The sequence below is a fragment of the Ostrinia furnacalis genome, unplaced genomic scaffold (genome assembly GCF_004193835.3).
Source record: "Ostrinia furnacalis isolate ACB-3 unplaced genomic scaffold, ASM419383v2 OfSCF2702, whole genome shotgun sequence".
Classification (NCBI taxonomy): Eukaryota; Metazoa; Arthropoda; class Insecta; order Lepidoptera; family Crambidae; genus Ostrinia; species Ostrinia furnacalis.
The window spans coordinates 604,991-632,448 of record NW_021132941.1 but is presented as its reverse complement, the minus strand read 5'-3'; the positions used below and the strand labels follow the sequence as shown (position 1 = coordinate 632,448).

Genomic DNA, 27,458 nt, shown 5'->3' with positions numbered 1-27,458 from the left:
ACGTATTTTTATAAATAATCTCAGTTGACTCCAGTGCGGACACCCACTAGGGGGACAACTGGGAACAACCGATTTATTCCACAACCAAAATATACTGATCNGCCCAAGGTCATTGAGGACTCTAATCGCCTTAACTTATACATTGTCATGTAACATACCAACTACTTAAAACCATTTAGTAACTGAGTATTGGTTTGACTATACTTATGAATACATTATTAGAAATAATATAAAATCTGTATTCACAGCTGACCGAATCCAATATCACTTTTTGTTAAACAAACGGAAGAATAAACACAAACCTATTAAACGCCAACAGAGTACTTTTCAACCTACCCTGTATTACTTAAGTTAATATTATGGCATTACTCAAAGTACAACATAAATGTATAAAAATCATTTTCGAAATATACACCTTTTTCTAAAAGAGGGAACTGTAAGAACGCGTCTTAGAACGTATAGCGCTGTGAAAGTAAATTTATTCAGAATGAACGCAGAAACTGCAGTAATGTTATGTTAATATAATAATAGTATGTGTAACTTTTCAATGAAAATAAAATATGTGATCACTAGTGTGCAGTCTTTTATTTATACATTACATGTACATAAATTTTATTATAATATTTACAAGAGTGCCTTAGATATATTTTTTAAATAATATAATGAGTAAATAATTTAAGTGTAATATTTAATATTAAAACTAGTCTTAAAAATAAATTAAATATTCATAAATATATCTATACTGTTGTGAAAGAGCTTTCTATAAGCTATAGTATAATTTTATTATACTTGTCCTTAGTCCAAAACCAAAATAGTAGGTACTGCAGTGTGTGAAAACTAATTAGATTTGTGATTTTATATTATTTGTAACAACACTATAATTTCTGCAAAATAGTACCTATTGATACCAGTGGTTAGCTTGATGATCTGTCGTCTGAACATAATAATTGTGTAAGCACAATGACTATAGCATTCATTTGCTCTAGGGGATGGTACTTAGGGGAACACTATTTCAGCACTCAATAACTGAGCACGAGAAAATTTCCTACAAAAAATCCCTAAAAACTTTGTCAAACCCTGCAGTCTGGTTTTGCAATCGCCAACTATGATGCGAGAGTAAATAAGTAGTGTATACTAACTGTCACACATTGTTCGGCGCGGGCGCACACTACAGCGACGAGTAGTAGTAAACCAACTACTAAGCGGCCTCGTCGAAGTAGCCGTCCAACTGCGTCGCGATCTGGAACGTTCGATGGCAAAGTTATACAAAATCTACATAAATTAAATACTTGAGACAACGCGCGCCTGTGTAGTGACCTAACTTGTTCCAAAATCTGGGGGCAAATGGGAAATCATTTGCAAAAATTGCCTTTTTAAGGGGTGGAGGTAGGTATTGGAAAACGGCTATAAATCGCTGCAAATTTAATTATATCTGCGTCTTACTGAACACGATAAATTCAAACACAAAGTAACGGATTTTCTTGTTTATAAATAAAAAAAATTGCTGGATGCAGGCCGCCACTAACCGGTCATTGTGGAAATCATTGGGGGAGGTCTATGTGTAGCTATGGCTAAAAATGATGATAATGAAATAAAAAATAGTCTCAGTTGACCCCAGTGCGGACACCTACTAGGGGGGCAACTGGGAATAAACGATGCATTACAGATTAAATTGTTGATGCTCAGAATGCCAACTTCTCAAAATGCCAACCGCTCGCAAAAATACCACTTCGCAGAATGCCAACTTCTCGAAATGACAACTTACAATTTATAATGAATGCATCAATCTCTCATCTCAAATGTTGCTTGAATGACATACACCTCTTCTAACGCTCTTCTAAATAATATGTAAATAAATTCTGCATACAAAATATACTGACCTGCACGGGCGTGTACTTGACATATTTATCCGGGTTCTTGCTGAAGGGCAGCGCGGCGCAGGCGTCGTAGAAGGCGGTGTAGGGCGGCAGCAGCGTCTGCTTGTTGTCGCGCTTCAGAGCCTCGCGTAGCTCCGCGTCCGGCACGCTGTAGCCACGCTGCGCTCGCGTGCTCTCCTCCCACTCGCGATTGAACGACTAAGAGAGAAAGAGAAAAACTCATTTTATTTTTGCTTTTAAAAAGCACTTTTACACGTCTCAGTAACCCTACCACTGCTTCCAGAAATTATGATGAGCGAAATATTTTTTTTTGTAAAGCTGCTTAATTTCGCTAATTCCCAATTGTCCCCACTGGGGGCAACTGGGAATTTATTTCCAAACATGTTCTAAAAGTATCAAACGGATTTTCATGACTTTTCTATCTTAATTTGTTCCTCAATTAGCTACAAGCGCCGAACACAAAAATAAACACGATTTAAAAGTAAACTCACAGCAAACTTGTCCTTCAGCATCTGGCGGTCCTTGTCCCGCAGCTTGGCCGGCAGCTGCTCCTCTAACACGGTGTGAGCTAACAGCTTGTTCCAGCTGAAAAAAAGTCGCAGTACATTACTTTGACTGATAAAAACTCACAGTTAAGACCATATTCTGAGTTTGTTAAGTGGTTCTTACCTCTGTAGGTAGGCGTTCTTGTGGTCGTTGATCATGTCGCGGTAGCTTGCCTCGCACTCGGGCTCTGCCAGCGACACTACGTCCAATAACCCGCTTCGCTGCAGCCCCTGTCGTGGAAGTCTTAAGTTAATAATCTTCAATACATACTTCATACATGTGATACAAGAGGACGTCTAAACCAGTGGGGGTCAACGCCAAGGAAAAGTCAAAGTCAAAATTTCTTTATTTGTTTAGACTAATAAATAGTTCTTAAAAATCGTCATTTTGCTCTTAAGGAGCCATCGCTTCACTCGACCATATTAGAGGGAATGTAACGACCCGCCTCACTATGCCACCACCCCAGAGACATTTTAGTGAGAATGATAATTCCAAGTTATCTCTTTAAAAAACTAATAATAAAGCTAAGTAACAGTCCAGATTGAGAAGCATGACACTATAACATTTGAGAAAATTAGTTTATACATTACTTTTCATAGCACGAATTTAAATACTTTTTAGTACGAGCATTCTCATGGTCCTCTCGGACCATAATTCTACTCCCAGGATGACTTATCATTAAGGAAATAACGAGTTGTATAATAAGCTTTTTTAAGCATGTGATCTTTAACTATACCTTTAAATTTATTATATGGTAGCTCTTTATATTTATCAGGGACTTTGTTATAAAAATGGATACCTTGTCCTATAAATTTTTCCTTTGGCCCCATTATTCCCATTATTTAGAAGGAAAAAGTTGATTTTATTACCTGCAGCAGATACAGAGTGTTGTTGAGCAGGAAAATTGCTTTAAGCGCGTCGGGGTACTGCTCACTCTTATTACGCAGCGTAAAGTTCAACTGCGCTAATACTTTGCCTGGGTACAAATAAAATTTGTTGTTATGTGCTGCTAGTGCTGAAAGTGCTGCGTTCTATAGCGTCAAGTATATGTTGTACCGTGACGGTAGCGCTCGGTTTGACAGTGTACACGGTACAACACATTTCAGCGCTAGCAAATCTATACGTCTATACTAATATTATAAATGCGAAAGTCTGTCTGTCTGTCTCGCTTTCACGCCTAAACCACTGAAGCGATTTTGATGAAATTTGGCATAGAGATAGTTTGAGTCCTGGGAAAGGACATAGGATAGTTTTTATCCCGGTTTTTGAAACGGACGGGCGCGATAACGTTTTTCTGTGACAGATAAAATTCCACGCGGGCGAAGCCTCGGGCGGAAAGCTGGTACATAATACTTAGGATAGAAAATAATGCTTACGCATGTATATGGCGAGCAACGCAGCATTTCGGTCGTGGCTTCCAGGCAACTGCGACGCCGCGCGCGCGTAAGCCGCGTCCGTGGCCAACGCTGGGCCTGGAGATAAAAAACCACTTTTACAATTATCTTGTCATAGATCTACAGGGTGTTAGGTAATTGGGTATATGAGCCGACACTAGCCCATGTTAACATGGGCATATAAATGGTATGGTGAAGTCAGAAAATTGATGCTAGTGTCGGCTCATATACCCATTTACCTAACATCCTGTATAATGAAAATTGATGGTTATTCTTAAAAAACACTAGGCAGTACTGTACAATACTGGATAGCGCCAGCACAATAGTAAACCACAAAAGCAGTTCTCATTTTGTAATAGAAGACAACACATGATATCCCCCAACTTCTCCTGGAGGTCTTCCAGTTTAACTTTCCCCCGGGACAAACTTGACCTTCGTTGGTTGGGTTTTTGTGGCGGTCAAGCTGTAGATCCTGGCTACACAGGAGTTGCAGTGATGGGAACGAGAGGTGGGAATAGTCCCGTTTTGGAGGTCTCCTCTCCTGCAGACCCCCTTCTTTTCTGAAGCATCTCTCCTGCAGATCCTTCACCACTCCTGCAGCCCCCACCTCTCTTGTAAAGTCTGGTCCGGGAGCACGTAGAATTTTGTCCAATGACCCCAAGCTACCCATCCTTATCGCTCGCGCGTAATTATATTGCTGTCACGCTCGCACACACACTGCGGGCGCCCGTCGCACAGTCGCGACTTTAGACCCCCTAAATCCTACAGCCTTTCCAGCCCACTTTCACAGGTGTTCCACCTCTCCTGCAAGCCGTCACTCACCGATGGTGTGCAGATACTGTGCAAGCTGGTGGCAGTGCGCCAGCGTAGCGGCGGCCAGCTGGTGCACGGTGCCGTCCACCGCTCCTGCTGCACTGTCATTGCGGACGCCTTCCACCCATTCCTCCAGGGATTTTAGGCACTGGAAACGAAAAGCTTTGTCATTTATCATTCACTATATTGCTACCTCCAGATCGCCTGAGCACGACTTGTGACACGTCACGAGACAAGGCACGCTTGGACTTCCTAACCAAACAGCGCATGAGAAGCTCAGAGCAGAGCTCTAGATATGACTCCCAGTCGAGCGGTGCTCGGTCGAGATACGTGTGCTCAAGGCAGCCCGAGCTATTTACACAATTTATCTTATCACTTTAACATCTAACATCTAAACCTACCACTACTACTTTGGGAATCAAATTAAATAATGTTCAAAAGGTTCAGGAGTGCGCTATGCATGACTTGAGAAAGATCACGAACATAATTTGAATGCACTTCGAGCTGTAGTCGCTACAGTTTTCCTGATTGGCATCCAAAAGATGAAGCTGCTAGCAGCAGATACAGCCTATCTATGGTCAGTTGCTGTGGCCCAGCAGCGCCCAGCACGCCGCGTGTCCGCCTGGCAGCCCTCAGCTGTCTAAAGCCTGGTCCGTGAGCACGTAGAATCCCGTCCAATGACCCCAAGCTACCCATCCTTATCGCTCGCGCATAATTATATTGCTGTCGCGCGAGCGATAAGGATGGGTAGCTTGGGGTCATTGGACGGGATTCTACGTGCTCACGGACCAGGCTTTAGTGTCCACTCACGTGCAGCCCGGCAGCTGTCTAGTGTCCACTCACGTGCAGCCCGGCAGCTGTCTAGTGTCCACTCACGTGCAGCCCGGCAGCTGTCTAGTGTCCACTCACGTGCAGCCCGGCAGCTGTCTAGTGTCCACTCACGTGCAGCTGGCAGGTGTCTAGTGTCCACTCACGTGCAGCTGGCAGGTGTTGACGGTGGCGGTGTAGGCGGCGGGCGGCGCGGGCGCGAGCGCGCGCTCCACGTCGGGCTGCAGGCGCTGCAGGCGGCCCAGCAGCGCCCAGCACGCCGCCGCGCCCGCGCCGCATTTGCTGGCTGAACGACGGCTGCGGCTGCACGCGCGCTGAGGATAAACAAAAGAAATTTCAATTGGCAGTTGACAATATCATAAACGACTGAGAGGATTTAGATAGTCACTAGTCTATATTGAATCACTAGATGAAGCGATGTGGAGGCAGCTGCAGCGGCTGTATGTACACTATGTTCCTAATCTAGGCAACTAGCAACAAGTATAGAAATACTGAATCACTCACTGAGATATTACGTCACTGGTTATGAGGTAGCGTAGGTAGTGCTAGTAGACATCGAGTCACTAGTCTAGGAAGTCGTGAAGGCATTGGCTATAGACCAAAATGGGGCATAGGAGCAGAAGACTAAGTCAGCTTAGAAAGTGGCTTGGAGGTAGTGGCTGCAAACCGCGTCACAATTCCTTAAAAGAGCGTGATACAACAACTGTATAACAAGCCATTAGCCTAGGAAAGATGTGTGTGTACCTCGACGTCGGCCGCGAGGATGGCGAAGCAGTCCTTGAGCACGTGCGCGAGCAGCGCGGGCAGGCGCGGCAGCGGCACCAGCCCCAGGTCTGTGGGCACTAGCCTAGGGACTGTGTGTGTACCTCCTCAGTCTGTGGGCACTAGCCTAGGGACTGAGTACCTCGACGTCGGCCGCGAGGATGGCGAAGCAGTCCTTGAGCACGACTTCTTCGACCTTGTCCAGCGCCTCGTCGTTCTCCTCAATCTGTGGGCACTAGCCTAGGGACTGTGTGTGTACCTCCTCAGTCTGTGGGCACTGGGCTAGGGACTGTACCTCGACGTCGGCCGCGAGGATGGCGAAGCAGTCCTTGAGCACGTGCGCGAGCAGCGCGGGCAGGCGCGGCAGCGGCACCAGCCCCAGCAGCGCGCGCTGCTCGAGGCGCGCCAGCCGGCACACGCCCGCGGCCAGCGCGCCCGCGCTCTCCGCCTCGAACTCGTCCAAAGCCTCGTTGCTCTCCTCCGAGTCTGTGAGCACATGTGGTACCGTTTAGGCTTCGTTATCAGTCTTGCCGGACCCACAGAATTGCTGGAAACCGGCACCCGGACTAGGTAACATTAAATCGGAACCCGCAAGAAAACCTGAGACTCAAATCACCTTAAGTCATAGTATGCCAAGTCAAGTGCCGCGAAACGTCTCAGGAGGTGCGAACGCGAGAGCGGTAGATAGGGATATTGTCTAGAGCTAGTTCACATTACTCCAGTAGGAGCGTTTTGCCGAGACGATAAAGTGACAGACGCTACGCTATGCCAATAATTGTCCGGCAAATGTAAATATAAATTGTTTACCGACCTGGCAAATCTGCCGGTCAGTAGAGTAAGAACGAAACCTTACGATGAACGGCTTAAGAAGTCCAACCGCTGTTATTTATAATATGGATGAAAGGAGAAAAATACCCTTAAGTAAATATAATATCAGTGCTTACATGATTCGACGATTGATCGACGTGGTCCAAGTGCCAATCCTGTGGACTGTTCCAAAGTCTGGGAAGCCTTCATCATTATCTTGTTTGCTCGCTTCTCCAAGCTATAAGCAAAAATAATACACAATTTACCAGAGAAATTAAATAGAATAAGCTACTAAATAATTTCACTTACACTTTTTGAATTTTACTTGTTTTCTTCGTTGTGCTGTCTGACCGATGTAGCATGTTCTTGGCTCTCTGGAAATACAATAATAATGAATTTGAGCATAACTTATTACAAATAGATAATTATGACATTTCTGTTTCGAAGACATCAGTGGCGAAGCTACCATTGACTTCAACCTCAAGGCTACTTACCATCAGCGGCGAGGGGGCCATAGACCTCGACCTCAAGTAATCCCTGAAGGCCACCAGCGAGCTCTTAGCAGCAGGTGCTCGGATAGCCAGCAGGGGGCCAGCGGCGCTTATGCTCCCTAGCGCATTTGTACTTCAGAACTGTTTCTATGAAAATCCCAATGTTCTACAAGTAAGCCACTTACCATCAGCGGCGACGCGGCCATAGACCTCGACCTCAAGTAATCCTTGAAGGCCACCAGCGAGCTCTTAGCAGCTGGTGCTCGGATAGCCAGCAGGGGGCCGGCGGCGGCGCGCATGTTCTAACACACCTATACTGCACAAGCTTGTGACCATGACAAACCCACCCAATGTTCTACAAGTAAGCAACTTACCATCAGCGGCGAGGCGGCCATAGACCTCGACCTCGATCCATTAAGGCTACCAGCAAGCTCTTAACCGCGGTTGCTCGAATAGCAGCAGGGGGCCAGCGGCGCTTATGCTCCCTAGCGCATTTGTACTTCAGAACTGTTTCTATGAAAATCCCAATGTTCTGCAAGTAAGCCATTTACCATCAGCGGCGACGCGGCCATAGACCTCGACCTCAAGTAATCCTTGAAGGCCACCAGCGANCACGCCCGCGGCCAGCGCGCCCGCGCTCTCCGCCTCGAACTCGTCTAGAGCCTCGTTGCTCTCCTCCGAGTCTGTGAGCATAATATGTGGAACGTGGAACCGTTTAGCCTAGGCGCAGATGTCGTAGTTACAAGATGGGTGGGTGAAACCGTGGACAAACTGGGCATAGGTGGAAATCGGTTCAAGGCCTCACTACACCGGTACTTGCTCTATCTTGCTCAGAGAGATGGACATTCGTGGTTATTTTAGGCGGTTATCACACTGCGCCGCGCTCCGCCGCGGAGCGCAGGTCGACAGATTTAAACATTGTATGCAAGTACCTCAGTTTGTATAGAAAACACGCGCGGCACTTCACACTGACAACGCGTCCGCGCGCGTGATTTTTAATGTGAAAATCACGCGCTCCGAGCGATCGATCGATCCTGGCTTCTTCGGCTTGTTAGGCCGGTGCGGGTCTCGAGCTTCACGCTCATTACCCGGGCTTCTTCTCGGGCAGATTCTTCCGTCCGGTGGCTGTGTTCGCCTCATTGCGAGGCGTTAGTCTCCACCCTAGCGCCCTGCTCCGAGCGGAGCGCGGCGCAGTGTGATAACCGAATTAGTGGGTAAACCCCGCCAGACGCTGTGGTCACGACGATATGCATTTTTATGCATTTTTTCCACGTAAAATAAAAGGTGAAGACCACCAACTTTTAGTTGAAGTATGAAGAATCGACCGATAACAAATCGGTGAAGTGTGCGCACTTTCATGCATCTCCATACCGATTAACTGCCTGACTAAACTATCGGCCGACATAAATCGGGGGTCTGCTCCTAAGCTTAGGCTTCGTTCACTATTGCCGGCCCCGAGGAATTGGCAGAAACAGGCATCTGGACGAGGTAACATTGAATTGTTTCCCGCAAGAAAACAGGAGATTCCAAGTCATCTCAGTCGCCGAAAGGACTTGCGAGGTGCGGGTGCAGTAAACGTGAGCAGAAACAACGACGCGAGCTTGCTAAAATTAATCCAATTCGAGTCCTGGCCAGGGTAATTCAGTGTCAAACTCATACAGGGTGAAGGCAACGATAAGTGATCTCACTCGACTATTTCTAAACTATACAAGATATCGAAAATCTGATAACTGATTTCGAAAGCGCTTCACAAGCGCTTTCGTTTGGATATATCGGAAAACTCAATGTTTTAGAAGAAAATAATTGGTGGAGTAAAGTAAGTAAATGATTAAATCAGTGCTCACATGATTCGACGATTGATCGTCGTGGTCCAAGTGCTAATCCTGTGGACTGTTCCAAAGTCTGGGAAGCCTTCATCATTATCTTGTTTGCTCGCTTCTCCAAGCTATAAGCAAAAATAATACAATTATAATTTAATAAAGACAGTCAAATAGAATAAACTGACTGAATTATTTCACTTACACTTTCTGAATTTTACTCGTTTTCTTCGTTGTGCTATCTGACCGATGTAGCATGTTCTTGGCTCTCTGGAAATAAAATTATGATGAGTGTAAGTGAGTAGTATCAAGCTTGGATATTTTTAATCGTTCTCAATGTTCATAATTATGTAGGCTACTTGCCATCAGCGGCGAGGTAATCATTATTGACTTCGGCTTGCAACTTTGCAAGTCACTTACCATCAGCGGCGAGGCGGCCATAGACCTCGACCTCAAGTAATCCTTGAAGGCCACCAGCGAGCTCTTAGCAGCTGGTGCTCGGATAGCCAGCAGGGGGCCGGCGGCGGCGCGCATGTTCTAACACACCTATACTGCACAAGCTTGTGACCATGACAAACCCACCCAATGTTCTACAAGTAAGCAACTTACCATCAGCGGCGAGGCGGCCATAGACCTCGACCTCGATCCATTAAGGCTACCAGCAAGCTCTTAACCGCGGTTGCTCGAATAGCAGCAGGGGGCCAGCGGCGCTTCTGCTCCCTAGCGCATTTGTACTTCAGAACTGTTTCTATGACAATCCCAATATTCTGCAAGCAAGCCACTTACCATCAGCGGCGAGGCAGCCATTGACCTCGACCGCAAGTAATCCTTGAAGGCTACCAGCGAGCTCTTGGCAGCAGGTGCTCGGATAGCCAGCAGGGGGCCGACGGCGGCGCGCATGTTCTAACACACCTATACTGCACGAGCTTGTAACCATGACAACCCCAATGTTCTGCAAGCAAGCCACTTACCATCAGCGGCGACGCGGCCATAGACCTCGACCTCAAGTAATCCTTGAAGGCCACCAGCGAGCTCTTAGCAGCAGGTGCTCGGATAGCCAGCAGGGGGCCGGCGGCAGCGCGCATGTTCTAACACACCTATACTGCACAAGCTTGTGACCATGACAAACCCACCCAATGTTCTACAAGTAAGCAACTTACCATCAGCGGCGAGGCGGCCATAGACCTCGACCTCAAGTAATCCTTAAAAGCTACCAGCGAGCTCTTGGCAGCAGGTGCTCGGATAGCCAGCAGGGAGCCGGCGGCGGCGCGCATGTTCTAACACACCTATACTGCACAAGCTTGTGACCATGACAAACCCACCCAATGTTCTACAAGTAAGCAACTTACCATCAGCGGCGAGGCAGCCATTGACCTCGACCGCAAGTAATCCTTGAAGGCTACCAGCGAGCTCTTGGCAGCAGGTGCTCGGATAGCCAGCAGGGGGCCGACGGCGGCGCGCATGTTCTAACACACCTATACTGCACAAGCTTGTAACCATGGCAAACCCAATGTTCTGCAAGTAAGCCACTTACCATCAGCGGCGACGCGGCCATAGACCTCGACCTCAAGTAATCCTTGAAGGCCACCAGCGAGCTCTTAGCAGCAGGTGCTCGGATAGCCAGCAAGGGACCGGCGGGCGGACGGCCGGCGGCGCTGAGCCAAGCGGCGGCGGCTCGCATGCTCTCTAGAGCGCCGCTACTGCCGGAGCCACTGCCACTGGCACTCACGCTTACGCTGTCCGCGCTGGAATCTATGGGGGTAGTTGAAAAAAGGAGATTTGAGAACAGAATTTTATTACGTACGGATCTTTTGGCTTTTTTATGATGATGATACACGCGAACGGAAGGCGAGCGTTCAGTAATAAGCGGAGACAGGTATGTACCACGCTAGATTACATTTTACTTAACATCAATTAGTTAATCATCAATTAGGTGTCATTGCAGTCAATTTTAATGCATAAAAAACTGGGTGATTTTTTTTTATAAATTCCCATTTGCCCCCATGGAGGTGATCCTGGTGGGGGCAAATGGGAAAAACACAAAATTAAATATAAAAATTTCATGTTTTGCAATTTATTATTCACTATTTTTTTAAACTTACCCTCTTCCAAAGCTATCATGTCCATTAAGGTGATGGGAGATAGTGGTCTTGTGTTGCGGCTCAACAACTCTTCAAAAGCATTTTCTAACTTTAGAACTCCAGTATTATAGAGTTGATTCTAAAATTGCAAAGCAGTTGGATTAACTTTCAGATTTTTATAAAAATAACTTCACGTTTGTTTTAAGCATAATTTGAAATATTGTACTTACTATATTCTCCAACTCGACACTTTGTGGATTATTTTTATTGAAGTATGCTTGGGCTTCTGCCAGTTTATCCAAAGCCTGGAAATAAACATAAACATAATAAAGAAACCCATCAAGAAAACAAGTTGCATTCTTGTTCTATTTGCCAGGCATTATAATAGTTGTAATACCTCAAGATAAATGTTCAATGAGTCCGTGTTAGTAGTGTGTGGTCCACCCTGGATGAGGTCTGCCAGCTCCCGAGACACCATGTAGTAGTTTATGACGTGGTCTAATGCCTTCACTGTACGCTCCATATCTAAGTAGAATAATAAATGCCAATTAAAACATATGTTAACAAATTGGATTGATTAGCTACGGAAAATGTAAAATAAGAGGAATTATTTTTTATTCAGTTCTAAGTAAAAAATTTTTTACATAGAATAGCATTGAAAACTGGCAGTGCCAAACGTACACACACTGTGTGAGAATAATAGTAAAAATCAGAATACCAAATTGAATCTCAGTAGGAAATAGGGTTGCCAACTTTTCTTTCAAAATATAAAGTATATTAGAGGTTGGAGAAGGAAAACAGACAGTATTAAAAAAAACAAACAGTATAGCTCTACAATGCATACTTAAATGTGGTGTTGGGCATTTACATTTAAAAATATCTATGGATACTAGTGATGCTAGCTGAAAACAGTATTTTGTATACTTTATTTTTGTTCAACAGTAAAAAGTATAATTTAGTGAAAAACAGTATAATACTGTTCAATAATGAAATCTAATTGGTTATCAAACACATCTCTCTGCATTGGCAGAAACTGAGCCACTTACTCTGCTGAATGTGTTGCAAGCGAGCTGTGTCCCCGTACAGCGGCAGCACAGCAGTCTCCAGCTGCTGCAAGCGCTGCTCGCACGCGCCCAGCACGTTGCACACATCGCTAGCCAGCGACGAGCTGCGGTTGGCCGCTGCCTTCAGCTCTTGGATGTTGCTCATTTCCTACAAATGTATGGATCAAGGTTTACAGGATTTGGCACATGTTTAATGTTGGCGGAATGTTAAAATACATATTTAGTTTCAGATACTAATACAGTGTTTCTGTAGAGGGACATAGTCTATTTAGTACAGTGTTTGTTTTTATATTCCATAAAGTAACTGTGAGCTTTTAAAAAGCCAAACTTCGTTGAACAAATTTTAAAGATTCGTATCGAAGTTGTGACAAAAAGTTAAAAAAGATGTACATAAAAACAGTGAAAAGAGAGTAAAAATTCATGCCTTACCTTTCTTAGCTTCATTTCTATTTCGAATTTCTTCTCTACCGCGTACATCTTGGAAGCGTATTAAGCTACTTTTATACACAATTTTTTTTAATTACTTTCAATATTCAGGTAGTTAAAAGCAGTTTATAATTTATTAATTAATTGCAAAAAAATTCTACCACCCACTTTCCAAAATCCAAAGTTTTCATTGTTTTTGTCAGTGACAGTGTCACTGTCTGTCACTACTGTCAAGTGTCAAGTATTCTTTTTTTTCCTACAAGAACAGAGCCCCGATTACGGTATTTTTTAACGTCAACAATCCAGACACGCTTCTCGATTCTGCGATACGATTGGTCGTTCAACAGCGTACGTCAGCTGTTTTGAACAATCGTATTGCAGAATCAGAAACGCGTCTGGATTGTAGACGTTAAAAGTTACCGTAATCGGGGCTCTGGCTAAGATCAGAGACCACCATACTGCGATTGCCATACCATGTAAACTACAAATGCACTGCTCTTAAAAAGTGACGATACTTCTTCCCATGCATGCCACCTTAAATTAGTGTCTGACCCGCCGCCCATCAGGGGCCTNGTGGGCCCGGCCATATCGCTATGGTATAGTGTCCACCCATGGGCATTTTTGGCATAAAACTTTAGATCGCGGCTGTAACTTTTCTATGGCTCACAATTTACAAGTACTACAGAGCCCCGATTACGGTAATTTTTAACGTCTCCAATCCAGACACGCTTCTCGTTTCTGCGATACGATTGGTCGTTCAACAGCGTACGTCAGCTGTTTTGACCAATCGTATCGCAGAATCAGAAGCGCGTCTGGATTGGAAACGTTAAAAGTTACCGTAATCGGGGCTCAGCCGGGTTCCCTCCCAGCGCATGTTTTACCCTAAAAATCAACAGAATTTAATCATTCAACATTTTTATAGGCAATTTTGTTAAATGTTGACATGTTTTTGTTGATTGTGTAGTAGGGCAGGGGTCTCCAAACTTTGAACCCTACAATAATCTTTGAACTTTAAAATCAATCAAATCGGGATGTGTTCATGTGATCTAAGTTCGTGTGTGAGTAAAAAATCTTCTCGAAAACTAAAATTGGACCTTTTAGTTAATTATTTAACCTTGGAAATTAGGAAAGTAGTAAAGACTTTGTTGATGATACTTTACGATACTTTCGTAATTAATTAAGCCACTCAATCATAGATGAATTAATTATCTAAGCACTCAATACTAGAAAGAAAGGCAAAATAAATATAAAAAGTAACAAAAGCCACATTCCAAAATGCATTAAGTTATATTTTTTTGTGTATCCGAACGCTATTGGTGACGTGCCGTGAATTCTCGAGACGTGGCTGACGTTTCGTGTTGTGTCATTTCATTTGTCGCCGCAATTTCTTTCTACGTGCTCATTTCCGATCATTTGCTCTGTATTTTATTTAGAACACAGTGATTTGTAAGTACAGTGCAATATTAAAACAACGCTTTCCACAAACCAGGTGTATTGAGACGATAAGTCTGTCTAAATTTGTGGTAATTTGTATTTCAGAAAATGGATCAAATCGCCAAGTTTGTGGAACCAGGCAAGCAGTTTGCCAAGGATTCCATCAGATTAGTGAGGAGGTGTACCAAGCCTGACAGGAAAGGTAAGCAATGAGACTATTTCTCACAATATACAATGCTCTAATACAAGAATCACTCGGCCATTCTCCGATCTAGAATGTTATAGCACAAACGGCATTAAATACCGTAACTGTAATGAATAAATAAGTTTAGTGCCAGTTTATTGATTCCTCTTGAAAAGTAGAACATGAGATACCTATTACTTAAGTTAGATTTTAATTAGCCTAGGAAATGGATCCTATTACAGTAAGAATCTTGTTACAATCCCATGATTTCTATGCTAATAGGATTGTTCTGATAAACGAGATTTCTGAATACAACCAGATGTTAAGCCATGCTGGCATTGTTTCATTGAACTATACAGTAGATACTTTTACTTTCACATTGATATGCTGTGCTTACAAAATAATAAAAACTTAAGGTTAGGTACCTAGTTCCACAAAGTGGCCAAATAATTGACTCAAATTAGTATAGCACTGTATTTGCATTTTGCAAGACTTTCAATTTATGAAAAAAATTGTATACATACAGTCTCTCTCCTCCTTTTGTTAAAGTAGGTTAAAAACTAGTTTAAAAAATGTAGTTAGCCATATGACCTAAGGAAAGTCACTCTGGATGTCATGGACTCATTTCATAAATATCAAGGATTCTAGTTGTCACTGTATCAGTCTCATGTTGGGAGATTAAAAAAAAATATTTCATAGATCGATAAAATTGAGATAAGTAAACAAAAACAAGTGTTAATTGAAATTTTCTCTTTCACAGAATTCCAAAAGATTGCCATTGCTACAGCTATTGGTTTCTGCATCATGGGTTTCATCGGATTCTTCGTAAAGCTGATACACATTCCAATCAACAACATCATTGTAGGATCGTAAACTGTAGTTCATAGCTAGTTTAGATTTAATTCTTACCTGTAAGCCTGCACCTAAGTTAATTCTCAACTACACATTTTCATTTTATTATACCTAAATATAAATTATTTCATTTTATACAAAACTGTTTTATTGTTCTAATCAGAGAAAATCTAAATATGTTGATAATTGTTTATGTATACCAGTAATTTACAGAATATTAAAATATAAATGAAATAGGACATGTCAAAAATAAGTTTTATTTGAATCATAACAATATTACATAAATATTTTTATTTGGATTTTGTCATCATGATGATGATAATAAGTCTAATGACTAGGATTTTATTTCCTAGGATCACTTAAAATTATATCAATGAATGAATTAAGTTTTTATTTAACTAGATAAACATCTGTACAAGAAGGTAGTAGGTATAAATAGTCACAAGGTAACAATAAAATCTTCTTTCTGAAGAAGGTGAGATTTTAGAGATAATTCTTACGATGAGGTGCTGAATGTTTATTTGATATAAATTAGCTAAAGTACCATGATCTGCAATCAATTGACCAGTAGATTTTTATACACGTTAGTGTTAGCGTCATCATAAATTATGCGACTTACATGAATTTTACAACACAAGTCGCGTAATTTATGTATGTTATAATATTTAGCATATTCTCCAACTAAACTTCAAAAGTAGCATAATATCATTCAACTCTTGGTGGAAATTGGGTAATTAATTTATTAAATAAAAAGGTACAAAGTATAGTATGGTCAAGGTCATGGTCAATTCCGCGGCTTCTCCATGACGTGAATATAGAAGCCAGGTACAGGCACTTCGCTGAGCGGCTTGAAGTCCGCGTAGATTTGGTGCTTGGCGCCCGACGCGAAGGCTTCGTCCAGCATATTCGTGAACTTGTCCAGTTTGTGCGGGTAGTAGCAGAGACGGAACTCACTGGAAAGACGACAAGACACAATCTTTTGAAAATGACAGCTAAATGGTTTTGAATTACTGTAGTTGTAAAATTACGAAGTGCACGTAGCACAAGCCAGGATTCGGTCAGATTATCCCGCTCTTTTCATTTATGCACTTTATGCGGGAGCTGTACATGTTTTAGAGAAATTGAGATATTTATAGATTCAAGGTGAATCCGCTTAAAAAGTAAGTAGGCAGATAAATATTATTACCTTGAGTTATTGATAATTTTGAATTAGTACGACGCCTTAGCAAAAAATGTTAGCAATGTTGCTAACCGCAAACGTAAATAAATTCTTGCTCTTTAGTAAATAATGCTGATGAATATCAAACAAGTCAATACGAGAGTACATCAAGGTAAACACTAAGTTCCTATATATTTGTAATAGGTTCCATATTGCAACAATTTGTAGTCTGAGGTGTTGTTGCTGTCAACGAGCATAAACAATAGGAACAAACCTCTTCCCAGAGTCGCCCTCGCCGGTGTCTATGCAGTAGTCGAGGGCGACCAGATGCGGCTTGCCGCGCACCACCAGTACCGACGTTTTGATGTCCACGGGGTATTTGCACTGGAGGAAAAACAGTCATATTATGGGGATGTATTTTTTTGAAAATGGGAAAATGTATATTCAATTTAGACCCATTTTTAGACCAAGATTTGGGGCACTTGTCAAAGTCAAACAAAATAAATATTTATTATAACTTTCGTGATCTAGATTATAAAGGTGTTGAACTCATGAACTCTATCTGGAGGGCTAGCAGTTAGGCAGTGGTAGTTTTGATGGATTAACCTATTATAGGGTGTGCTAAAAAAGGTGGTATCAGAAGAACACTGATTGATCATAAGTATAGGAAAAGGTTAATGAACGTGTACTTTATATTTTTCTATTTCTACTTGTTGACATCAATTTAGGCAGCTTAGGGCATTTGTATAATCGCTCCACTCTTCTATACTATATCTACGGCCATCCTCTCATCTATATAAAAATAACATCGGATAATAAAATGATCTGCGACAAAGTAGTCTTTTTTATTACTTTATAATGAAGTTGTTAACTTCTACTTATTTATCTATTCACGTAATATGTATAATTACGAAATAATAAGCGATAATCATATCGTTAAATGTAAACAAGGACGTTATGGTCGGTGATATAATATGGGCAAGCTATTCATTGCAAATCTTTAGTGCCGTTATCTAAATTTCAAATGGACTCTCATTGTGTTGTACAATAATTGTTTCTCAGAAGTTAACTTCATAGGTATTTTTGAGCGAAACAATATGAACCTTTCAGCAGTTCATAGCTACGGGGAATTCCTGGCTGCGACAAGCCACAGTGTTGCCATTTCATACAAAGTCAAAAATACGAACAGTCGTTCATTTAAAAAACATGGAGCAAAATGTGGGGCTTGACACTGGTATCAGGCTTAAATTATGTTACAAAGTTATTGAATTTCAACTAAAGTTTTATTTATTTATAGNATCTGTGGTACGACGCCTTAGCAAAAAATGTTAGCAATGTTGCTAACCGCAAACGTAAATAAATTCTTGCTCTTTAGTAAATAATGCTGATGAATATCAAACAAGTAAAGACGAGAGTACATCAAGGTAATAAGTTCTTATGTATTTGTAATAGGTGCTTTAATGCAACAATTTGTAGTCTGAGGTGTTGTTGCTGTCAACGAGCATAGACAATAGGAACAAACCTCTTCCCAGAGTCGCCCTCGCCGGTGTCTATGCAGTAGTCGAGGGCGACCAGATGCGGCTTGCCGCGCACCACCAGTACCGACGTTTTGATGTCCACGGGGTATTTGCACTGGAGGAAAGAACACAGTTCTGAGTATTTCTATCATCAAACGTCTTTATAGCCACTAGGTTTTTGCAGTGGAGGAAAAACAATAAATTTTGATATATCTCACGAACTCTATCTGGAGGGCATAGCAGTAGCTAGAGTGGAATTAACGGTAAAAGGCGATTATCACACTGCACCGCGCTCCGCGTGGCGACATATAACGAATCCCGCGGGCAAACGCGTTGTCAGTGTGTTGTGCCGCGCGTGTTTTCTATACAAACTGAGGTACTTGCATAATATAATGATTAAATCTATCGTCCCGCGTACCGCGGCGCAGTGTGATAATCGCCTAAGGCAGTGGTAGTTAGATGGAATAATGTAAGGGCGTGCTAAAGAAAGATAATATGGTCAGAACCAAACATAACCATAGTCGATCATAATAGGAAAATGTAGGTAGGTAGATAAATGAATGTATAGTTTATCGTTTTCTATTTATCGGATAATTGTCGTGGACAAATACAAAGTTGTCTTTTTTATTACTTTTAATAAAGTTGTTAACTTCTTAATCAACTTATCTATTCACGTAATATGCATAATTACGAAATAATAAGCGATAATCATATCGTTAAATGTAAACAAGGACGTTATAGTTGGTGATATAATATGGGCAAGCTATTCATTGCGAATCTTTAGTGCCGTTATCTGAAATACGCGTTTGTTCGAACGGAGTCTCATTGTGTTGTACAATAATTGTTTCTCAGAAGTTAACTTCATAGGTATTTTTCAGCGAAACAATATGAACCTTTCAGCAGTTCATAGCTACGGGGAATTCCCGGCTGCGACAAGCCATAGTGTTGCCATTTCAACAAAGTCAAAGAATACGAACAGTCGTTCTTTTAAAAAATCAGTTTAACATTGCAATTTATTTTACATTGTATAAAATGGTGTATAATGGGTTTGGCTTCAATGTAGAATCGTAGCTTTGACTTGTTTGAGTCGTAGTGCAAGAAAAGTGCATAGGAGGATGTTAGCGACAGATCACCGGTGCTAGGCCATTGTCTATGGACTGTAGCCTAGCAATGGTGTTGGCCATTTTGTTTTGCTACATACTTTTTCTTTAAGATAATTTCTGTTATCTTATTATTTTTACGTGATCTAGAATATAGTTTTGTTTATTTGTGATAATAATCATTATTTGTTCCGTGCCAATATCCGGAATCCATCTTGTTGAGTAAAGCCCCTGTCTTTTTTCATGGTTTTTTTCGTCTTAGCAACTTCCTCCCTTCGACTTCCGGCGCCACCATCGCTCGTTTTGGTGGGGGCAATGGCGGCGACCGGAATATGGCGCGGCTTTTTGATAATTATAGCGTCGTCTTTCGTAGTGGTAACACGTCTTAGCAATAATTATTNCCAAAACCTCGATTGCGTGTATTGGATTCGACAGTTGATTGCAATATCACAAGATCGTCGGAGACAAGGTAATATCAAAGAGCTTTTTATTACTGCGAGGGGAGACCCAAAACCGGCATCCAGAACGGTTCTCGGCGGCTGGATCAAGTCCGTGCTGCGGGATGCAGGCGTGGAGGCCCCGCCGGGCTCTGTGCGGTCCGCCGTAGCGTCTCTAAATTGGATAGAACATTTTCCAGTAGACCAAATTCTTGCAACCGGTAACTGGAGGCAAGAGCATACATTTAGGACCTATTACCAAAAAGAAATAATTAATCAAGCATCTGATACTGATTTATCGCACTCGGTTTCTCTATCTAATTTCTTTGAACCGGTGCAGTAATTTATGTTACAAATTAATAAATAGATTATTGAAAGTAGACTAGATTTTGCCTGATGATCTGTAGTATACATTCATTATCATGAATATAGAGATTTAATATACCTATAACCTGTATTTATTTTTCATAAGACATAGCATCATCATTTGACTACCAGGAGATAACAAACACATCACTCAACAAGATGGATTCCGGATATTGGCACGGAACAAATAATAGAGAGTTTTAACTAACAATAAAACTTACCTATTATTTTTCCAACAATATCCGGAATCCAGGTAATGCCTACCTGGTACCATCGTGAGTAAGTATAATGATCAAAAAGCCGCGCCATATTCCGGTCGCCGCCATTGCCCCCACCAAAACGAGCGATGGTGGCGCCGGAAGTCGAAGGGAGGAAGTTGCTAAGACGAAAAAAACCATGAAAAAAGACAGGGGCTTTACTCAACAAGATGGATTCCGGATATTGTTGGAAAAATAATAGGTAAGTTTTATTGTTAGTTAAAACTCTCTATTTTATTTCTGTATCTATCATTTCGTTATTGCAAAATGCTATGATAGAAGAAAGAAAAACTACTCACATTATAATAAATAGAGTGTCCAGGGGCGGCGCCACTGTCGATCATGGCGTCATAGTTCCTATGGTCTATGAACAGCAGGCCGCCCGGTTTCAGGCATTCCGCGAAGTTCTGCAGACACATCTTCTGTACCCTTTGGTCGCCGTGCTCGTCGAGCAGATGGGCGAATGAGTTGCCGAGGCAGATGACGGCGTCGAACTTGGTCGGCGGGAGGAACGGTTGGATGTCGCGGGGAAGCGTCTCCCAGGTAGCTTCTTCGATGACTGAAAAAAGGAGATTATTTTAAAATAACGTCACTTAGGCGACCCCCGTCCTCTAGCCAGGCTGCGGCAGACAATCGAACAAAACGTCCACGCACTAGGCAGAAAAGTGTTCATATACCGGATTGGCTGGCACAATCAGGCTGCCTAGTGCGCAGGAGTCCTTATGGAACAGTGGTGTTGCGACTTTTTAGCAGATAGATAAGGCGATTATTATTATCATGTAAGACTTTATTGTAACTACTTAGAGGTGCATAACAAAAATACAAATGGGGGATTCCCCGCTACATGAAACTGAAACAATTTGTAACCTAATAACTCGATAGGCATCAACAACTTTGTATCAGATATAATTTTATCGTTTAAAAGTCAATGAAGAACATACTACGATACTGTTTCCTTGATCATTTCTTAGAATCTGAACTGGTCCTTTAAGGAATGCTAATACTTGAAAGAATTATGCGATTCTAGACATGAAAACTACATGCTAAAACCCCACTTGTAGAAAATAAACAACTGTTATGACTACTTACTCCACTCATCGTATTTGGTGTCTTTCCTCTTCTCCCAGCGCGCTTTAAGCGCGTGCTTCAACATCTTGTCGGACGCGTCCACTGAGACCACCTTGAAGCCTTCGTCTACCAACATCATGGAGTCGATGCTGGAAATTAAAAATACAGCTCAAATATACATAATATTCAAACGTTATTAAAATTTCTTAGCGAATAGTCTTAGAAAAAAACGAACTGCCTAAGGCGGGGCTCGAACCCACGACCTTCCGCTAGATAATATTATAAATTAGCACAATACCTGCTTATTAGCGCTTAGGGCATGAGTTCGTAAATAAAGTTTATTGGCCAAGAATATGGCCATAATGAATTTTAATTTCCTGGGATACCTAAGTATGAAGATAGACAATAAGACTGACTCTAAAATATATCATCCATTAACTTTGTGTGAAAAGTCCCTTTGAAGATCCCTAAATAAAATTATCTGTAATATCTAAGCATACGCAATAATAAGGCTGATGTTAGTTTGTTTACCCCACATTGTACATTTGTTTCGATCGAAACGAAAAACATTTCGTCATGTATTTTGATCGCGTTTATCTTGTTGTGATACGCTGCCTCCGTCAGGTCGTGTAAGTGACCCCTAATATCCAGGGAACGATAATATTCAATATTATCTGACCACGTATCGTATGTTGTCTTGGCGTTAAGTGAAAGTTCAATTCCTTTCTAACGCTTTGTTTTTGCAACGAAAGGCGCACCGTAACACAATCAAGATTGTATGGTAAAAACAATTGGCAAAAATACCTGATATTTCTTTCAGAAATCTCTGAAACTATAACTTTCATTATTATTTAGTAATCAAAGTATATGACATAACAGTATGTTATCTGTCTGTGACATAACTAAAGGATAATACCAGTTAATTACAAAATTATAGGAGGAAGTCACTAAGATAATTAAGTGCAACTCATTTATTACTCAGCTGCGTTTTTTCTGTTGTCAACAGCCCAACTGCATTCTTGTAACTATCCTACAGGTTTTCCTTGTGCCTTGAATTTCCCATCATCTGTCATACAATTGGAATTTTCACACGTTCAACACGTTTGTTTAAGTAACTATTTAGTCCAGTAGAATTAGCTTTTNATAATATTAGTTGGGATATTCAATCGTTATTAAAATTTCTTAGCGAATAGAATCGCTTGAAACTAAATTTTAACTAAACAACTTGAAAAAATCGAACTCCCTAAGAGTAGGCGCACACCGTTGAGTTTAGTCGGGCAGTTGATCAGTATGGGCATGTGTGGGAGTGCGCACACTACGCCGATTCGATTTGGCCGATTCTTCATACAAATTAAAATCGGGCACAACCAACCAACTAAAAATCAACGGTGTGCGCGCCCGTACTAAGGCGGGGCTCGAACCCACGACCTTCCGCTAGATAATATTATAAATTAGCACAATACCTGCTTATTAGCGCTTAGGGCATGAGTTCGTAAATAAAGTTTATTGGCCAAGAAGACTGACTCTAAAATATATCATCCATTAACTTTGTGTGAAAAGTCCCTTTGAAGATCCCTAAGTAAAATTATCTGTAATATCTAAGCATACGCAATAATAAGGCTGATGTTAGTTTGTTTACCCCACATTCTACATTTGTTTCGATCGAAACGAAAAACATTTCGTCATGTATTTTGATCGCGGTTATCTTGTTGTGATACGCTGCCTTCAGGTCGTGTAAGTGACCCCTAATATCCAGGGAACGATAATATTCAATATTATCTGACCACGTATCGTATGTTGTCTTGGCGTTAAGTGAAAGTTCAATTCCTTTCTAACGCTTTGTTTTTGCAACGAAAGGCGCACCGTAACACAATCTAGATTGTAGGTATGGTAAAAACAATTGGCAAAAATACCTGATATTTCTTTCAGAAATCTCTGAAACTATTACTTTCATTATTATTTAGTAATCAAAGTATATGACATAACAGTATGTTATGTTCTGTGACATAACTAAGGGATAATACCAGTTAATTATCAACAGCCCAACTGCATTCTTGTAACTATCCTACAAGTTTTCCTTGTGCCTTGAATTTCCCATCATCTGTCATACAATTGGAATTTTCACACGTTCAACACGTTTGTTTAAGTAACTATTGATAGGTTTTCAGAAGACATAAAAGATCTACAAAACTTTATATCACAATCAGTAACCCGATTGGCTGAACTTAAAAGCCAGTTTAGGTATAAGTAGATCTTGTCATCCACGAAGACGCGCCCCAGCAATTTTTGGTCGAGGGAAGCGCGGGGTGCGGGGATTTTGATCCGAGCGTCATTATTGTAGTGTGCGTGTGCACTTATGGTAATTTAGCGTGTAGTTACCTACCGATAACACTCACACATTAGCGGAAGAATGGTGGGGCACATCTTCGTGGATCTCAAAGGTTGAAGTTGAAACAGAGTTGAAGCATTTTTATAAGACTTACCCAGTTCCACAAGCGATGTCCAGCACATTGACGCAGCCATGCTTCCTCAGCAGTCCGATGAGGAAGTTCTTATAGTTCTGTGTCCGCACCGTCGTGTCTCCCACAAACTTGTGCCACGTTCGCGCCGCCTTGCCGTCTGCGTACTGGTCCTTCACTCCCTCGGAGGGGATACCCTCGGACCGGGAGTGGAATACTTGGTCAGCCGACATGCTTGGTGGTTACTGGAAGAAGGGAGATTAGGTGATGAGTTTACTGTTGTTTACTGGGAGACAACCCCATGACGTTTGGTAACCCTTTGCTCAAGGTGGTTCAAACTTAACGGATTTTTCTTTTCATATTTCCTTTTTCCTAGTAATAGGGCATTCCAGAATCTGTGCAGTCATGCAACATCGGACTGGGTCAGTGAGGGGCTCTCTACATGAGGTGCTCCAGTTACTTTAAGTTTAACTTGTACAGTTACTTAGAATAATATTGCTATAAATTCTGCCGCACAATTTATAAACGCAGTAAGTAACACGTGAACAGTTTCGAGAAAAACGCGATCAAAGTTGAAATTTTATTTTGGGGTGTCTACAATTAGTTACGCAAATATTTGTAAAAAAAAATATATGGGCTTATAGAGCTAAACTCAAAGTTTATTTTGATATGATGTTTTTGTATTTTAATTAATATTTTGTATTTNACGCACAAGGATAGGCGCATCAAGCTCGTAAGCCTTGATAGGTTTACACTGGTTGAGGTGGCCCTTTTCAAGACTTGGAAGCCTGTGGGTAACAAGCCATTGGACGTGAAGAGGGTCATTAATTATACGTATATTTTCTACTTTTCCGAACTTTAGCGCGGGAACGGTTTGTCCAAAACTTCAACCGTCATGAAGACCACTTTTCGATAGGGTAAGTCCTTTACGCGGTATAACCGGAAAACCGAAAAAACGCCTCTTTCGGGGGCCCCCACCACTTAAGCACAACTCCGTCGAAGTCGAAAACTTAGGAGAGTCTTAATGTGCAACCAATGAAGCCATTAAAGCAAAAAAATCTTTTGTAGGAATTATTTCCGATTTAATCAATTTTTGTGTTTAATTCTACTGGCCTAATTGATAGGTTTTCAGAAGACATAAAAGATCTACGAAACCTTTTATCACAATCAGTAACCCGATTGGTTAAACTCAAGCCAATTTGGCTATAGATCGTGTCATCCACGTAGACGCGCCTCACCAATTTTTGGTCGAGGGAAGCGCGGGGTGCGGGGTTTGATCCGAGCAATCCGAGCGTCATTATTGTAGTGTGCGTGCGTGTGCACTCATGGTAATTTAGCGTGCACCGATAACACCCACAAATTAGCGGAAGAATGGCGGGGCGCGTCTTCGTGGATGGCATTATCAATTTTCGTAAGACTTACCCAGTTCCACAAGCGATGTCCAGCACATTGACGCAGCCATGCTTCCTCAGCAGTCCAATGAGGAAGTTTTTATAGTTCTGTGTCCGCACCGTCGTGTCTCCCACAAACTTGTGCCACGTTCGCGCCGCCTTGCCGTCTGCGTACTGGTCCTTTACTCCCTCGGAGGGAATACCCTCGGATCGGGAGTGGAATACTTGGTCAGCCGACATGCTTGGTGGTTACTGGAAGAAGGGAGATTAGGTGATGAGTTTACTGCTGTTTACTGGGAGACAACCCCATGACGTTTAGTAACCCTTTGCTCAAGGGGGTTTAAACCTAACGGGTGTCTTTCTCCAAGACTGATTGGCACATACTTGAGATTTTCCAAATGTATTTTTTGCATATGATTTAATTTTTCCTAGTAAGAGGACATTCCAGAATCTGTGCAATCTTGCAGCCTCGGACTGGGTCAGGGTGGTGGCTCGATCTCTAGTTACTTTAAGTTTATTAAGTGCACAGTTACATATAATAATATTGCTACTAATTTTATTATTTTGCATTTTTAGAATAATATTGATGATAAAATTCGAAACGCACTAACGTAATGGAACATAATAATTCTGTAACTCACTAACAGAAGCGATAAAATCGTTACCTTTTTATGTCATTACAAGTGGACTTGGCAACACCTCTGATTTCTGATGTTATTGTTTCTTATCTATTAAAATGTTTTACTTTACTTTTACTCATTCTTTATTTAGATAGATACAGACCTTGAAAGTTAAAAAGATTTTCTTATCGCAGTGCATATTTATTTGCTACCGACAAAAAGCAGACGAGATTGATATCTGTCTAGGCAACTACTTGAAAGAGAAGAATCAGCATCGCATATCTTATCAAAATGAATTTCTAGTTTTTTATTTTTTTCTTCGCAACAGAGCATAAACAGAAATCAAAATGAGCTATACATTTCCTGAATTTAAGCAACACTACGTTTAAAATATAATTATTATATTACACACACACAAGATGCTGAAAATGGCCGAGTGATAGAGACCTAATACTTTTATGANATTCAAAACAATCATAAATGCAGTAAGTGGTACTTACTGCGTTTATAAATTGTGCGGCAGAATTGTATTGTTTTGCATTTTTAGAATAATATTGATGATAAAATTCGAAACGCACTAGCGTAATGGAACATAATAATTCTGTAACTGACTAACAGAGGCGATAAAATTTTTACCTTTTTACGTCATTACAAGTGGACTTGGCAACACCTCTGATTTCTGATGTTATTGTTTCTTATCTATTAAAATGTTTTACTTTACTTTTACTCCTTCTTAATTTAGATAGATACAGACCTTGAAAGTTGAAAAGATTTTCTTATCGCAGTGCATATTTATGCTACCGACAAATAAGCAGACGAGATTGATATCTGTCTAGGCAACTACTTGAAAGTGAGCAGCGCTATCTTTTCAAAATCAATTTCTAGGTTTTTATTTTTTCCTTCGCAACAGAGCATAAAATGAGAACACAAATGAGAGTTATACATATTTTCCTGAATTCAAATTAAGCGACAATACGTTAAATAATGACATAGGCCGTTATTGTAACCACACAAGCTGCTGAAAATGGCCGAGTGATAGAGACCTAATACTTTTATGAGTGATAATAACAACGTAGGTATTGCATCATATCATTTCCATTGTTAAAAAGGATATTAGCTACCTAGCTGTCCTATCAGTTTTGCAAAAATGCGAATCCGACATAAAAAGTTCGTTTACCAACCTCTATCCAACTTTCGAAAAACCGCGCAAAAATTATATCAAACACTTTCAACCAAATCTAAGCCACTGGCGACCGCACACGCGTGCAGTGTTGCGAAGTTAGTTTGCCATATCACATTATTCACGTTTTCAGTGGCGCGAATCAAAGTTATGTAAAGGCCGACTTACGTTGACGCAACAGTTATCTTAAGCTCCTGACCGCCGACTGATTGATTCGCAGGCTCCCCGACAATATAACTGTTGATACCATTCGCGGCCGCGGACTGGCTACTGCATGATTGGCAAAAGCGCGACGTGTGCTCCGATAGATTTCATTTTCCTTTAGCACATGTTTTTCCCTTTCATTCCGAGTCATTCATGCTAAGTGTATATCATGGTAGGATGACTCAGCAAATATTGATGGTAAACAAAATAGTACGCTGCCGCAACTGTGATGGATAGCGCAATCTCTACGTCTGGTGTAATCAGTCAATTTTAAAGACAACAGTTAACTGTTCAGAACAACTAATTATACATGCTTCCGCATTG

At 41.5% G+C, this 27,458-nt stretch overlaps 3 protein-coding genes across 6 annotated transcripts; 1 reads left to right on the top strand and 2 right to left on the bottom strand.

Annotated features, from left to right (window-relative positions):
* Positions 1 to 869: 869 nt before the first annotated feature.
* Exo70 (exocyst complex component 7) lies at positions 870 to 13,105 on the bottom strand. The gene is made up of 17 exons (XM_028309305.1): positions 12,910 to 13,105; positions 12,463 to 12,628; positions 11,814 to 11,941; positions 11,647 to 11,721; positions 11,438 to 11,555; positions 10,870 to 11,087; positions 7,337 to 7,401; positions 7,165 to 7,265; positions 6,516 to 6,706; positions 5,605 to 5,772; positions 4,640 to 4,778; positions 3,800 to 3,895; positions 3,293 to 3,399; positions 2,547 to 2,653; positions 2,369 to 2,462; positions 1,881 to 2,075; positions 870 to 1,240 (listed from the first exon to the last, which is right to left on the bottom strand). Exons 1-17 carry the CDS (start codon positions 12,955 to 12,957, stop codon positions 1,199 to 1,201), a joined length of 2,058 nt encoding a protein of 685 aa, XP_028165106.1. The 5' UTR covers positions 12,958 to 13,105; the 3' UTR covers positions 870 to 1,198.
* Positions 13,106 to 14,237: 1,132 nt separating this feature from the next.
* Positions 14,238 to 15,626, top strand: LOC114356236 (protein transport protein Sec61 subunit gamma). Its single transcript, XM_028309321.1, has 3 exons — positions 14,238 to 14,352; positions 14,446 to 14,542; positions 15,285 to 15,626. The coding sequence occupies exons 2-3, from the start codon at positions 14,449 to 14,451 to the stop codon at positions 15,395 to 15,397; spliced, it is 207 nt and encodes a 68-aa protein (XP_028165122.1). The 5' UTR covers positions 14,238 to 14,352; positions 14,446 to 14,448; the 3' UTR covers positions 15,398 to 15,626.
* On the bottom strand, positions 15,350 to 27,204 carry LOC114356235 (glycine N-methyltransferase). Of its 4 annotated transcripts, none has more exons than XM_028309317.1 (6): positions 27,099 to 27,204; positions 25,162 to 25,382; positions 21,302 to 21,429; positions 20,512 to 20,771; positions 18,058 to 18,167; positions 15,350 to 16,329 (listed from the first exon to the last, which is right to left on the bottom strand). In XM_028309317.1, the coding sequence occupies exons 2-6, from the start codon at positions 25,368 to 25,370 to the stop codon at positions 16,161 to 16,163; spliced, it is 876 nt and encodes a 291-aa protein (XP_028165118.1). In that variant the 5' UTR covers positions 25,371 to 25,382; positions 27,099 to 27,204; the 3' UTR covers positions 15,350 to 16,160. The 4 variants fall into 4 exon arrangements, with proteins under 4 accessions (XP_028165118.1, XP_028165120.1, XP_028165117.1 ...); XM_028309319.1 differs by having other exon boundaries at positions 26,932 to 27,128; XM_028309318.1 differs by lacking the exon at positions 25,162 to 25,382 and adding an exon at positions 23,764 to 23,984 and having other exon boundaries at positions 16,161 to 16,329; positions 27,099 to 27,197.
* Between the last annotated feature and the right edge of the window lie 254 nt (positions 27,205 to 27,458).